Source organism: Phalaenopsis equestris, unplaced genomic scaffold (genome assembly GCF_001263595.1).
Source record: "Phalaenopsis equestris unplaced genomic scaffold, ASM126359v1 Scaffold000403, whole genome shotgun sequence".
Classification (NCBI taxonomy): domain Eukaryota; kingdom Viridiplantae; phylum Streptophyta; class Magnoliopsida; order Asparagales; family Orchidaceae; genus Phalaenopsis; species Phalaenopsis equestris.
Genome location: NW_018164845.1, coordinates 115693 through 129644, shown reverse-complemented (window position 1 = coordinate 129644; position 13952 = coordinate 115693). Strand labels below are relative to the sequence as shown.

The 13952-nt window shown below is 37.8% G+C and overlaps 1 protein-coding gene across 3 annotated transcripts in view; it reads left to right on the top strand.

The window, feature by feature from the left end:
• The window catches only part of LOC110026890, a 38014-nt gene that overhangs the window by 11222 nt on the left and 12840 nt on the right, over window positions 1–13952 (top strand). For all 3 annotated transcript variants that reach the window (XM_020728092.1, XM_020728093.1, XM_020728091.1), the window contains 3 exons: window positions 10503–10532; window positions 12331–12429; window positions 12896–12980. In XM_020728092.1, the coding sequence (XP_020583751.1) occupies window positions 10503–10532; window positions 12331–12429; window positions 12896–12980 (214 nt within the window). The remainder of the gene's footprint in view (window positions 1–10502; window positions 10533–12330; window positions 12430–12895; window positions 12981–13952) is intronic.

The following is a 13952-nucleotide window of genomic DNA, read 5'->3' as shown; positions in this document are numbered from 1 at the left end:
TGGATCCTCCTCGACCTTCGTACCTTATCGTTTCAGAGCCCTCTTTGTTGCTTTCAGCCAGGATAGCCGCTGAATGATGCGAATCACCATCTGAATGTCGTGGAATTCGCCTATTATCTTTCCCTTGCCATTCGACAACCACCTCTTCGCCAAACTCGCTTCCTAAACACTTTCTAGGAGCCCTAGAATAATATCAATCAACATGAAACCTGTTAAATTATTCAATCCCGTGGACCTTGGTGAATCTTTTTGCAATAAGTCTAACTTCGTGTCAATTAAACCATTAGGATGAAATTTGTGATTAAGCACCTACTGATTATAAATTGGTTAAATCATAAGTATGAAAACTAAGTAGAGCATCCATTTCAATATTCATTGCTTGTTTTCATAAAGGATGTTGTGGCACTTTCTAATGTCTTGAGAATAAAGAATAATAGTCATAAGTGAAGCAGGTGTTAGTGTCACATTTCCGTGGCATCGCCGAACCTTACGGAAACCCGAGTTTGCAGTCATTTTTGGGATCATGGGAATACATGTGCTTTTTTAATTTTATTCTATTTTCAAAGAATTTTTTTCTTTTGTTCATTTCTTTTCTGATTCTTTTTAATATTCTTTTTTTAGTGAGGTTTTTTCCTATTAGGGAGCATTTATATATATATATTTATATATTTATGTAGTTGTTTGGACTTTAATTTTGCTTATTTATGAATTTGAGAGAATTTTTTCTTATTTTTGCTCTCAAGAGTGTTGTTGCATCTTTCTTTTGCAAGTGTTGTGCCTGTTGCTTGCCCAAGAACGGTGGTGGGACACCGTTCGCCATCTATGTCTCGATTCCATTGTTGTTTTCAGTTGGACAACAATCAAAGTAATTGCCAACTACTATTTATAGCAAAAAAACAATCATTTTTCTACTTCTGGTTCACTAACCAACACTGCTCGCTTTGAAATTTAGTTGCTATTGTTGTACCTTCTCCGTTACCCATCTTACAACTTTTATAATACTTTTTGTATTCACTCATCTTTTAGGCGCCCTAGAACGGTGTCATGTTGCATTAAAACCTGACAAATCTTAAATTTTTGAGATTTTCCCTTCATACACCTAAACCAAGAATTCATACAACCCACCCAACACCCTCTCCAAAAAAAAATTTTACCCACAAATCCACCTAGCTCTAGCCCTAATCCTAACCCTAAATCATTTTTTTCTTTTCCGTCAAAACTTTCATTGGAAGAACACGATGTCTTGTTGCTAACGAGAAACTCTGAATTGGTTGTTAAAGAGCTCACCATGGAAGATATATAAAGAGAAATCCTTTAACTAAAACAAAGACTTTCGCCTTTAAAATGATGCAACTGGGAGAGGCTATCCATAGCTACATCAGGGACTTGTCAAATTAAGAGGAGGAAATGTATCCCTTCCATCAAGAAGTTTCAAGCGATGAAGAATTAATATCTCGACAATTTGACTTGGAATATCAGAAGAAAAGCCAGAATTTTGAAGTGAATATTAACTTTTCAGATTTTGATGGTCGAATGGACTCGCACAACTTCATCAAGTGGCTCCAGATAATTGAACGTGTTTTTGAATTCAAGGATGTTCCATTGGATAAAATGGTAAAGCTTATCACCATTAAGTTAAAGGGCTCATCTCTGTGATGAAAAAAATCGAAGCGCCTACATCAGTATGGGAAAAAGTAAAATCACAAAGTGGTCCAAGATGAAAAGAGAAATGCAACAGAAGTACTTACCAACACATTACAGACGAATGTATTCTTGAGATTTCATCGCTTACAGGAGAAAGATTTCTTAGTGAAGGAATATATAACTGAGTTTGAGTAGCTTATATTGAAGTGAGAGCTAGTGTAGCCCAATGAGAACTTCATAGCTCGATATCTGGACGATTAAGACCGTCCATTGACAATGTGGTATAGTTGCAGCCTTATTGGACATTAGATGTTGCCCAAACCCTGACTCTTAAGGTGGAGAGACAACAAACAACATTAGGCCCACACCACTTTTCAAACAAGGTTCAACTATCAGATCGGGCAGTAAGAGTACACCCAGTCGAGCGCCCAAGCCAGCCTCACCCAAGGAGAAATCAATTCATAATGGGAAAAATGTGGAACCCACCAGTTCTTCCAAATTTATCCCAAATAAGAAGTGCTTCATGTTTTATGGCTTAGGCACATTGCATCTAGTTGCTCAAATAGGAGGGTGATATCCTTCATAGAGCATGGAGCATTAAAAAATATAAATAGTAACATAGATGATATTGGAGAAGGTGATGATGCTAAGGAGGAGTTCCAACTTTCAGTTGAAGAAGGGGAGATGTTAGTAATTTCACAGGTCATTCAGTGTGAGCCCACAAGAGAGCAACAGTGGCTCTGCAATAATGTTTTCTGTACTTGGGGAGAAGTGTGCAACCTCAATATAGACGGAGGCCATTGTGAGAATGTGGCATATACACAGCTGAATTGGTAGACAAATTAAGACTTACTTTCAGAAGCATTTTTAGTCATATCCTTGACTTGGTTGAAGAAGAGGAATAAGATCAATATTGATCGGAGATGTCTCAAGGAGTTTTTTAGATAAGTTTCAGGAGCATATGTGGTGTGACATGATATTTATGGATGCATGTCACATCTTATTAGGTCTTCCTTGTTTGTATGATCGCTTCACATATCATGATGGCTATATAACACACTCTTTCATCAGAGATGAGAAGCGCATTATGATTTTTCCTTGTAAGGTGTTTGAGTTGTTTAAGGATGTGGTGAAACAAATTATCTTTTTGCTGGCTTTGAGAGAAGCACCAATTGGACTAGCATTGGTTGTCCAAGATGGCGATGAGTTCAAGAGACTGATATTAGACATAGGGCAGCTCTTGCTGGGAGCGGTCCAACATATCATCACTTCAGATAAAGATGAGTCTTTGAGCTATTTCTAGAAGACCCCATGGAGTAAACTGCATATTAAATTCCAGTTTGGTTCAACGACCACTCACAAACAAATAACCAAATATGAGCGGTGAACCACTGCTTTGGAAATTTCTACAAGTGTTTTATGAGAAAGAATATCAGACAGTAGGATCCGGGTGTTTCAAGAGAAGAAGAAGAAGCTTCTTCTACTTAAGGAGAAAAATGAGGATGATAATGTTGCATTTTTCACGATATTGTGGAACCCTCAGAAATTCTGGATCACGATCAGCTCCGTCATCGCGGGAATATGATCCGAGCTTTTTATTTTATTCTATTTTTAGAAAGTTTATTTTATCTCTTGCTCTTTCCTATTTTCTAATTAGTTTATTTGCTATTGGGGAGCTATTATAGTTGGTTGTCTGAGACTTTAGTTTTGCTGATTTTATCAATTTGAGAGATTTCTGCTCTCCGAAGTGTTATAGCCTCTTCCTTTTACAAGTGGTGATCCTTTAACTTAACCAGGAACAGGTGGTAAACCACCCTCGCTATCTGTATCTCAGTTTCATTGTTGTTTTCAGCCAGCAGGATTGCCATCAAAATGATTGCCAACTGCTGTTTACAACAAAAAACTATCATTTTTCCGCTTTTGGTTCGCTATCTAGCAGCCGCTCGTGCAGGTATTCAGTCGCCATCCATCCTCCTATCATTACCCATGTTACAACTTCTCTAACATGTTTTTGTATTCGTTCACACCTTCTAGGCGCCCTAACATGGTGTCAATAAGCCTAATGCATACACGAAAACATTTATATGATCAAGCAATGTATAAAGAATGAATAGGATGCACACATAATATGTTGTCTTTTACCTTTTTTGTAGAGCAATTGGCAAATATAGATTAAAGAGTTCATTGATGGGTGGATACTTAGTTGAATCGAATAATGTGATTGGTGGTGTCATTTTGGAGGTTGGTCGAGGTGTCAATAAGAGTAAACTCTTGGAGCGGTATAGGTATGTATAAGAGATTTGGGGGAAGAGGAATAGGTGGTATGGTTGTCTTAAAAGGAAGATGTGGCCATTGGGAGAAAAGAAAGGTTTGGTCTTATGAAAAGTTATGCTAACCGAAGTGTACAAGTGTATGATAAGAGGGTCATGATGCCTATATTCCTATGAAGTTGAAGTATAAGCAAGAAATATACAGAAATATCAGAAGAGATTTTTTTGTGCGAGCAAAAAACATAAACAAAGTAAAGGCTGTTAAATACCATAAGTGTAACCAAATAAATAATTTTACTGGAATAGCAAGTGGAGATGGGAGAAATATTATTGAAAAGAAAGGAGAGTATGCAATTGATGAGATAATAGGCTCTCAATATTATATCCCTCAGAACTGATGGTGACATTCATATGAAACTTTCTAGGTTTGCTACTTAAAAATGATTGTTTCTTTTTCGTTCAACAGTACCATTTTAATGGGTAGTGTAGGGGCAAAAAATTAGATAAAAAATATCGCAAGCAGAGTAGAAAAAGTGAGTGACATTACATAAAATTTAATTCATTATCAATCTGTAAAGTTTTGATTAAGGTAAAAGTTGAATTTTAATTTTTTGATAAAGGTTTAAAATACATCAATGACTCTTAAGTTTTGTTTGGGGCAGCTGCAGCTTATTCAATAAGCTGCCTTGCAGCAGCTGCAGCGGGGAAACCGTTATGGGAAAATTGGTTGCCTGTTTGTTTTTTACATTTTGAAAACAGCTGTGTGACTGTTGTTTCTGGAAAACGACCATCCTGTCCCTATGTAGCAATGTTGTTTGTAACAGAACTGTCATAGCCATGTATTTGATACTTTAGTAGCAAAAATCTAATTCAGAACAATACAAAAATCCAGATATACAGTTCACTTAACAATGTGTATTAAGATTGCTAAAAAAATGAAAAAAATTTATTAAAATTACATCTAATAAAATGATAATATTGTTTTGAAAGTGTAGACGACGTATGTCACGAGCTACACCGTTTTTCAGAGATGATATCCATTCCTGATAATAATTAAAATCTCCAATTTAAGAATATAAAAACCTTACCTTGATTACCCTCTTTATGGTCCTTGTAATTCAAAATCTTTTTCCAATTTTCATAATTTGAATCTACCAAATTTTGATATTATTTATTTTAAATTTAGCTTGAAAATAACAATCTTTAAAATTAAACATGCATATTAAATAAATTAAAGTAATTAAATCCTAAACTCACATTATAAAGCTTGTTCATCGACTGGTTCTATTTTCCTTTGTCTTTAATTTTAATGTTAACATGTTAATTTTTAATTAATCGCTGTTATTAATTCATAATGTTTTAATGTTAAGATAATAACATTATTAATAAAAATAATTTATACAATTTAAAAAGAACTTAAGCCTTCACCTAAAGGCTCGACTTGGGCTTCCCCATACCAAAAACCGCATGCTAGGATTCGGTTTGGTCTCCTCTCACACGGAGCCCCTCGCCTCCTCTCTGCATGTTGGGGCTCGATTCAGCCTTTCCTTCCTATGAGAACCGAGTCACACTATTTATCTCTTCCCTTTACTCGCACACAAGGCCCACTTTTCCTTCGCACAGAATACAACTTTGGCTTCGTCTCCCTTCTTCCCGAGTGTACGTGATCAACTAGGAAGGCATCGTCAAACAACAGAGGATCGACGAGGGATTTGACGTCAAATAGAGGAGCGTTGGGGCTGAGGACGAACCCTTAAAAAACGCGTAAAAAGGTATTCATCGAATGCGGGCCGCGGGGTCGAACCCTTGACCCGCGTTTAATCAAACGGCAAGACGCCGCGGCCCAAACGCCGTTCCAAACGGCTGCAAATTGCAGCCAGCCTCCGCTCCGTGGCTTGGATGCCACCCCAAAAGCACCTTTAATCAAAATTTGAGAAAGTAAAAATAGGCGCTCATGAATAATTATTAAATACATGTGACAAATTTGTGGAAGTTTAGATTAGGATCATACTTGTCATTCACGAATATCAAATCATAATGCAAAGATCCCCAGGGAGCTATAGTTTATTGTGCATGACACGATGCAAGACATTTTAAACATGGTACTAAGTGTTAAAAATCATAAGAAACTTCAAATAAATATCTAAAATTTTTATTATTTTCAAAAGTTTAATACATGTTTTAGCATTGGATATCGCGTCGGGAGTATATCACTTACAAGATATAGGATTAAAAGTGTTCTATGTAGCATGACTATGAATACATGAACGTAAAACATTTTATCAAGTTTATTGAGTAACATTGACGCGAGGCTCGGGCATATTTCTCCATGGAGGTATGTTTGATGGTTTGGGATTTGTGGAAGAAAAGAAAGAACAAAAAAGGTAGAGAAAAAATAAATGAAAGAAAGAAAAGAAAAAAAAAATTTTGGTGTGGTGGACTGGGTAGAGGCAGATGATAGAAACCCTAGGATGGGATTAGAGTTTGACTAGCTCAATGCCAAATGATAACGGAGTTAACCCAAATTACAACAAAGACACAAATATTATTTATGAATTCCAAACATATTACAAACATGATACTGTAAATCAGGAAATAGACGACAAACAAACATGACAACATAAACAATAAAAGGTGTCTGTGGGGGACGACGAGGTTGGAGGCTCTTGGACGACAGTTGGTGGTTGAGGAAAGAGGGCTACGACAATAGTGAGATGACAGGAGGGATGGGCAGCTGTTGGGATAGCAAGACAACTTGGGGCGACAATCAAAACAACAGCTGGTTGCTGTTTGGGGCTTTTGGACAACAAGAAAATAGTAAAGCGAAGGCGTTGCGTGCTGCGACGGCGAAGGTGGAGGGCTGGGACAGTGAGGGCAGCGAGGAAGAAAGAGGATAAGGCAATGGGGGCAGCTGGAACTACAGAAAATAATAGATTCTTGCTGCTTTGGGCGGTGACAAGGGTGATGACGGTAACGACGTTGAACCGCAGCTGGAGAGGTGCAGGAGCCTCGTCGGAGGTTGGATTGGCGGTTGTGGTGAAGGCTGAGGGTGGGGCTGCTATGGAAGAAGTAGGACAACAACCGGGAGGATGAACGAAGAGATAAATTTCTCGGCGGAGTCAAGCTCCAGCCAGAGCACCACCCAGACCTATGGAGACGGTCACAATCTCAGACAAGGGACAACCGAAGCACTATCTTGACATTGGATACAACCCTCAAGAGGGAAAATACTCAGAAAAAACTGAATTTATATTTCATAAAACAACCCCTAGCTCAAAGCACAACCTCTCCTATTTATAAAGAGATATAACTTATCTTATGAAACATTTAAAATAAGAGGAATAAATATCAGATTTTAGATTTAAGGAAAATATTTAAATTAGTTAGGAGAATAAAAAAATAGATTTTAGTTTTTAATAAAGGTTTTAAATTAAGAAAGAGAATAAAAATCATATTTTAATTTTAGCAAAAGTTTTAAATTAGAAAATCCCTAGGAAGGAAAGTAAAGAAAGAAAAAGGAAAGAAGGGAAAAAATAAAGGAGGGAAGAGGAAGGAGGGGAGAGGAAGGAGGGAGCGACAACCTCCCTTCTTTGAGGACCGGTCTGTCCTCTTCCATGCCCCGCATCAACTCCGCCGCCTCCAACAAAGAATTGCAGAGATTGAAGAGATGACACAGGATGAAGTTACCTTCGACCGAGACCAAGAGATTTGAAGGGGAGAGAGAAGAGGATCTAAATCCCTTCCACAGGGATAATTTCAACGATAAAGAAGATAGGACACATCGTTTCAGAATCCAATATCAGAGGAGGCCTAAAGAGGGATATCGATGCCCCTCCCACAAGGAAACTTTCCTAGAAGAGATGTCATTTGGAGGGAACTAAGACTACAGGATCAAGGTAGATTTACTTGAATTTGAGGGGGTATGGATCTGGATGAATTTATCGAATGACTACAAATAGTTGAGCGGATCTTCAAATACAAAGAGGTGTTTGAATGGACAAATTAGTTGTTTTTAAATTAAAGAAAAGTGCCTCCCTATGGTGGGAGAACGTACAACGACAGAGGAGGCGAGAAAACAACAAAAAGATTACTAGGTGGAAGAAGATGAAGAAAATCATGTAGAAGAAATACCTTCCCTCTCATTACCGCCAATACATGTTTTTGAAACTCCACAGTTTGCAACAGAGAGACCTTTCAGTGGAGGAGTTCAAAACTTAGTTCGACCATTTTCAACTGAAGTGCGACCTGACAGAGTCAGAGGAGATTACAATAGCCAAATATCTTGGGGGCTTAAAACCTAGTATTAGCAATTTGGTGCAGCTATAACCATATTGGACGCTGGGGGTTGTTCAGACACTAGCATTGAAAGTGGAAAGACAGCAGAAGCAGAGCGGACAACCACCACCAGCTAGGCAGCTACCCACAGTTGGAGACACCGGCAGGAGCACGACGGAGAAAGTTGAGAAAATTGGTTCGGATACGGAGAAAGCTGCCCCTAGTGAGAAGAAGCCGACTACAGTGCCCACCAGAAAATGCTTCAAATGCCACGAATTTGGGTACATAGCCTCCAACTGCTCGACGAGCAGAGTTGTATCTTTTGCCAAGTAGGGCGCAGTGAAAGAGGTTAGCGAGGAGCAGGACGTTGAAGAACAGGGTGAGTAATATCATCTTCCACCATATGAGAGAGAAGCACTTGTGATTCGACGGATTCTGCAAGCCGAGGACGCGAGAAATCCGCAATGGCTTCGCCACAATATTTTCTTCACCCACTGTACAATGAACGGAAATGTATGTAGTCTTATCATCGACAACAGTAGTAGTAAGAATGTGGATTCAGAAACACACATTCCTTCGCTAAGGACGACAAACACCTTATTCTACTTCCTTCGGTAGCACCTGAGGAGATAAGAGCCCTTGCCAATAGAGTAGCGGGACTGGTTTTAGTGACAATTGATTCTCTACCACCATGGCCACTACCATGCAAGAGATTTCCGTCCCAGAAGATTGGAGCGAGATGGGGGTACACTTGCAAGTGCTTTGGGAGGTGGTACAGTCGACAGTGGGATACGGGGGCTGTCATGATTAAAGAGATGGGGCTAGAAGCTTCGACAGATGAGTTCGAAGCTCCCCCAATCCCGGGAGACTACCGCCCCCTCGTTCCTCTTCCCTCCTTTGTTTTTTCCCTTTTTTTTTCTTTCCTTTCCATCTTTTCTTACTTTCCTTCTCAGGCATTTTCTAATTTAAAAGTTGCTAAAACGAAATTCTAATTTTTATTCTCTTTCCTAATTCAAAACCTTTACTAAAACTGAAATTTATTTTTTATTCTTCTTCCTAATTTAAATCCTTCCATCGAATCTGAAATTTGATTTTTATTCTGCTTATTATTTTAAATGTTTCCTAAGGTTATATCTTTTTATAAATATGTGAGGTTGTGCTTTGAGTTAGGGGTTGTTTTATGATATATGAATTCAGTTTTCTCCGAGTATTTTTCCACTTCAGGGTTGTATCCGACGTCAGGGTAGTGCTCTGGTTGTCCCTTGTCCATGGTGGTGATCGTCTCCACGGATCCGGGTGGTGCTTCGGCTATAGCTTGACTCCGCCGAGATATATATCTCTCCGTCCATCCTCCGGGCTGCTCTGCTACTTTTTCCACAGCAGCCGCACCTATCTGGTTTTTACCGCAGCTGCCAATCCAAACTCTGACGATGTTTCTGCACCTCTCCAGCTACGGTTTGACGTAGTTACCATCACCTCCCTTGCTGCCACCGCCCAGAACAACAAGTATCTATTGTTTTCTGCAGTTCCATCCGCCTCCGTTGCCTTATCCTTGCTCGTTCTCGCTTCCCTCACTGTCCCAGCCTTCCACCTTCGCTGTCGTAGCATGCAACGCCTTCGCTTTGCTGTTTTCCTGCTGTCCAGCAGCCCCAAACAGCAATCGGCTATTGTTTCTACTTCCGCCCAAGCTGTCTTCCTGTTCCAGCTGCTGCCCATCCCTCCTGCCACCTCCTTACAGCTGCAACCCTCTTTTCTTAGTTGCCAACCGCCGTCCAGCAGCCTCCGTCCTCGTCATCCCCCTTAGGCTCCTTTTATTGTTTATGTTGACATGCTTGTTTGTCGTTTATTTCCTGCTTTTTTGCATCGTGTTTCTAATATGTTTAGAATTCAAAAATAATATTTGTGTTTTCGTTGTGATTTTGGTTAACTCCGATATCGAACATAGAGCAGCATATATACAAAATTCTATATTAGAAGTTATGATCTATTGGAGTATCAAAATTAAGGCTATACAGATAGCTACAATATTTTTAAGTGAGAGAGAAAGAGAGAGAGAGGGGATGTGGGTGGGAAAATCTAAATTCAGTTTGTTTTGATCTATAACATTTTAGAAGTTGTCTACGCTTTTTTTAGTTCATGCATGCTCTGTTGAAGGGGTGCCCTGAAATGGTCGTAATTTTTATTAGAAAAATATAACAACGAGAAATACTTATTTGTATGTAGTACCGAAAACTTATGAATGTTTATACTTTCTCTCTTCTCCTCTTATAAGTTTCTTCTTGCACTTATTAACAATTTTTTTTATATATTCAGGATGACGGTGCTCCTCAACAACCATCTAAGGTACATCATTTCAGAAGGCTGACTATTCTATCACTCTAATGCAGTTGTCTTATCTACTGTGAGATATTGTGTTCGCTAACCAAATCTTATTCTTATTGAATGAATTATTTTTTTATATATTTCATAATTTTAGTAGCATTGGAGTTCAAATGCATGGCTTCCATGCATGTGGAAGCCGTATGGCATGGTAAGTGCTTTGTTAAGGTTAGAATAGCAGAGGTGTACAAAAATGGAGAAAAAATTTTAAGCAGTTTGAGGCCTTTCTGAATTCCATGCATATGCTGCAGGTGTTTCTCATTGAAATCAAATTATGTTTATTTTTTTTAATTTGGAAAGTTGGGAGAAGGATCTACGTTTTTGAAAATCTTGGCTTTTTTTTTTTCCCTTCGTAGTGCGCTTCCAATGAGAATTTAGTTTCCCGTACCTTCTGTGATGCACAAAATTTTCTTATTCTTTTTTGTTATTAAGAATGACCATCTTTTTTCTCCCAGAAAATTCTTTCATGTCTAGAAAAACGAAGACAGCATTCTCTGTACGATGAGATGGTTCATGTGTGAATATTATGTGTAAATCATACTTATTCAATTTGAAAAATGTCTTATTCTCTGAATTCTGTTTAATTCTAGCATAATGTTTGGTTGAGCTTGGAATTAGGCACATTCTTTTTGCGATTCAACTCCTACATAGGTTTCTCATAAATTATGTTGACAGTTAAGCTGATTCCTTGTATTTGCATGTGAGTAACACGTGAGACATTCATCCTTCCTTGATTAGAACTGAAAAAGACGAACATTGGGGCGGGTGCCTGAACTTTGAGATTAAGTGCTGAAACATTCAATTCTATTCATGGGAGATGAAGTTTACTAAAAAAAAGATTGGTGCCTATGTTCCACCATGATTCCAAAAAATATGACTGTGCTTCTATCAAATTAATTTTTCAACAGTGATTTGATAACTAATATTAACCTTCCTAGGTGGAAAATAGCTAGCTTTTTTCATTTCGAAAGTTATATTGTTAACACTTCTAAGCCTTTACTAGCATGCATAGAAGTTCCAGCATATCTTTTATGGGAAACAAGCTACCAGGTGATTCATGGAAATTATATCCATGAGTACAAGCCTTTGTTTTCACGCCCTATCAACTTCATCATTGAAATTTCCCTCTTTCATATTTATTATACTAATACATAAAAGGAACCTTTCAATTCCACAGAAACATTTGGTATTTGATGGATTACAGGGACACCTTAGGTTACACCTTTTAACAATGTCATCTCCTAGTGGCTGGAACTGCTATTTGAACATCCATGTGCCGTTTCAACAAAGTTTGAGCAGAAGTTCTTATTCTCATCTGAGGCACACATATCTTCATAACTGACGCATGTGATTTTACAGGCTTCGAAAAGTAGCACAAAATCTAGTATTTGGCATCACCGTGTAACCTAAAATTAAGCCAAGTTCTAATACACTGTCGATGTCTAAATTTTTCAAGGGGCATTTACGTGCAGACCACCCATTTCATATGTATTTACATATCTGTCATCAAAATTTTGCCTTTTACATTTATAACATCCAAATCTTTCATATCTCACAAAAAAAGACCATTATTTTAACTTTTAAATAGTAAGGTGGTATGTATATAAAAATTGAAGTTTAGGTGTTAGATATGTAAATGCGTAGGAATTGAGTGGTATCTACGCAAATCTTCCATTTGTGAATTGTACCACTGTTCTCATTGCACTTTTTTTTTTTCACTATATTTTGTAATTATAATCTGATGCAGACCTGATTTGAACAGACCCATATTAGATATTCGGTTCGTCACAAGCGTGCTGATGCAAAAAATGCACTCAAAAACCTCCTCTTCAATGGGAGAGCCTCAGATCACTATTCTCAGGTAGATATCTTATGTTGCCTCCCTTGAATGGGAAAGAGAACGTGCGATGATGGTTTTGTATTAGCTTCTTTAATCATCACTCTTTTTGTCTGTTTTTATGGTGCATTTCCTCTGTTCTGAGTGATTTGTACTTTGGAACATGATCTAACTTTAGGCATTGATACATTTATTCCCTTCTTTTATGAATTGTGTTTACTTGTTTAGAATTCGCTGTGTATGCTATAACATAAATTAAAATGTTCCAATGAGCTCTAGTTCAAACGGTACTCTTCTTCAGTAGATATATCAGATTTGAATTCAGCCTACAACATTCTTCAAAATTACCTTTTTATCTATAATTGACCAAGTGTCATACTTTCAATTAATAAAATATTTGGTTTATGTTTCTATCTTTTTCTTCAAGGCAAAACTGTAACAATTTTTTTTTTCCTGAGATCTTGGCTCAAAAATTTTTCTGTGCTAGCAGGATGAAAACAATCCCCAACATTCAAAGAATTCAGAGAGATCCAAGCCTCAGAAAGCATCTTCTGGGAGAGGCAAACAGAGCAAGCGTGAGTTTTGCTACTATAATTTTGCTTTGCTGTCATGATTTTCATCCATTTCTTTAAACAATCATAAAATTCTGATACTTATTTCTCATACTTGATGCTAATAGAAGTATCCTTTTATTATTCTTTAGGAAGATTTACATGCATACCACTCAATTCCTATGTTTTTACATATATAATATCAAAATATCAATTTTACTTACATACCACCTTAACCATGCATGAAATGGTGTATTTCACTTTTTTAAAGCCAAAATGATGGTATTTTTGATGTGATATGAAAGATTTGTCTGGTATAAATGTAAAAAATAAAGTTTTGGTGCTAGATATGTAAATACATAAGATTTGTGTGATCTGTATATAAATGCCCCTATTTTTTAATGATTTGAAAACATGACATATCTTGTATATCTTAATCTACATTTCTCTTGTGACTATGTATCAGGCGTGATTAGACTTGCAGTTTTTGCATACGTATACTACTAAAGGATGTTGACCTCATTTTTAGTGAGGTATAGTCTTCCTCTTAGGGTTTAGGATCTAGCCTTATGGATTTCTCTTTGACTATCTTATAACCTTAGAAATGGGACCCGACCGTTTTAGAAATTCAACCCATTTCTGTACATTTCTGTTCCCTTTGGGAGTTTCGCGTGTGTGGTATCAACTTCTAGCACTTAGAACGATGAAACCAACATGAGGAAACCCAAAAGGGATTCTTATAGGACCTTTTGAGTTTTTGAGCATTAGGGTGGCCTTTTGCACAATTCGCACTCTGCGCGCACAAACTTTGCAATTCGGAGAATCGACGCGTCCGATCGCTACAATTCACATCGCTTGCACCGTTACCTACCGAAGGCTCGAATAAACTTTTTGAAACGATCGATCGCGGGTCGAAATCTTGTGAAATTTAAATTTTGACACATTTTTTTTACTCGATTGTCGGCGACGTCGTCCGAACGACCCCAGATGACCAAA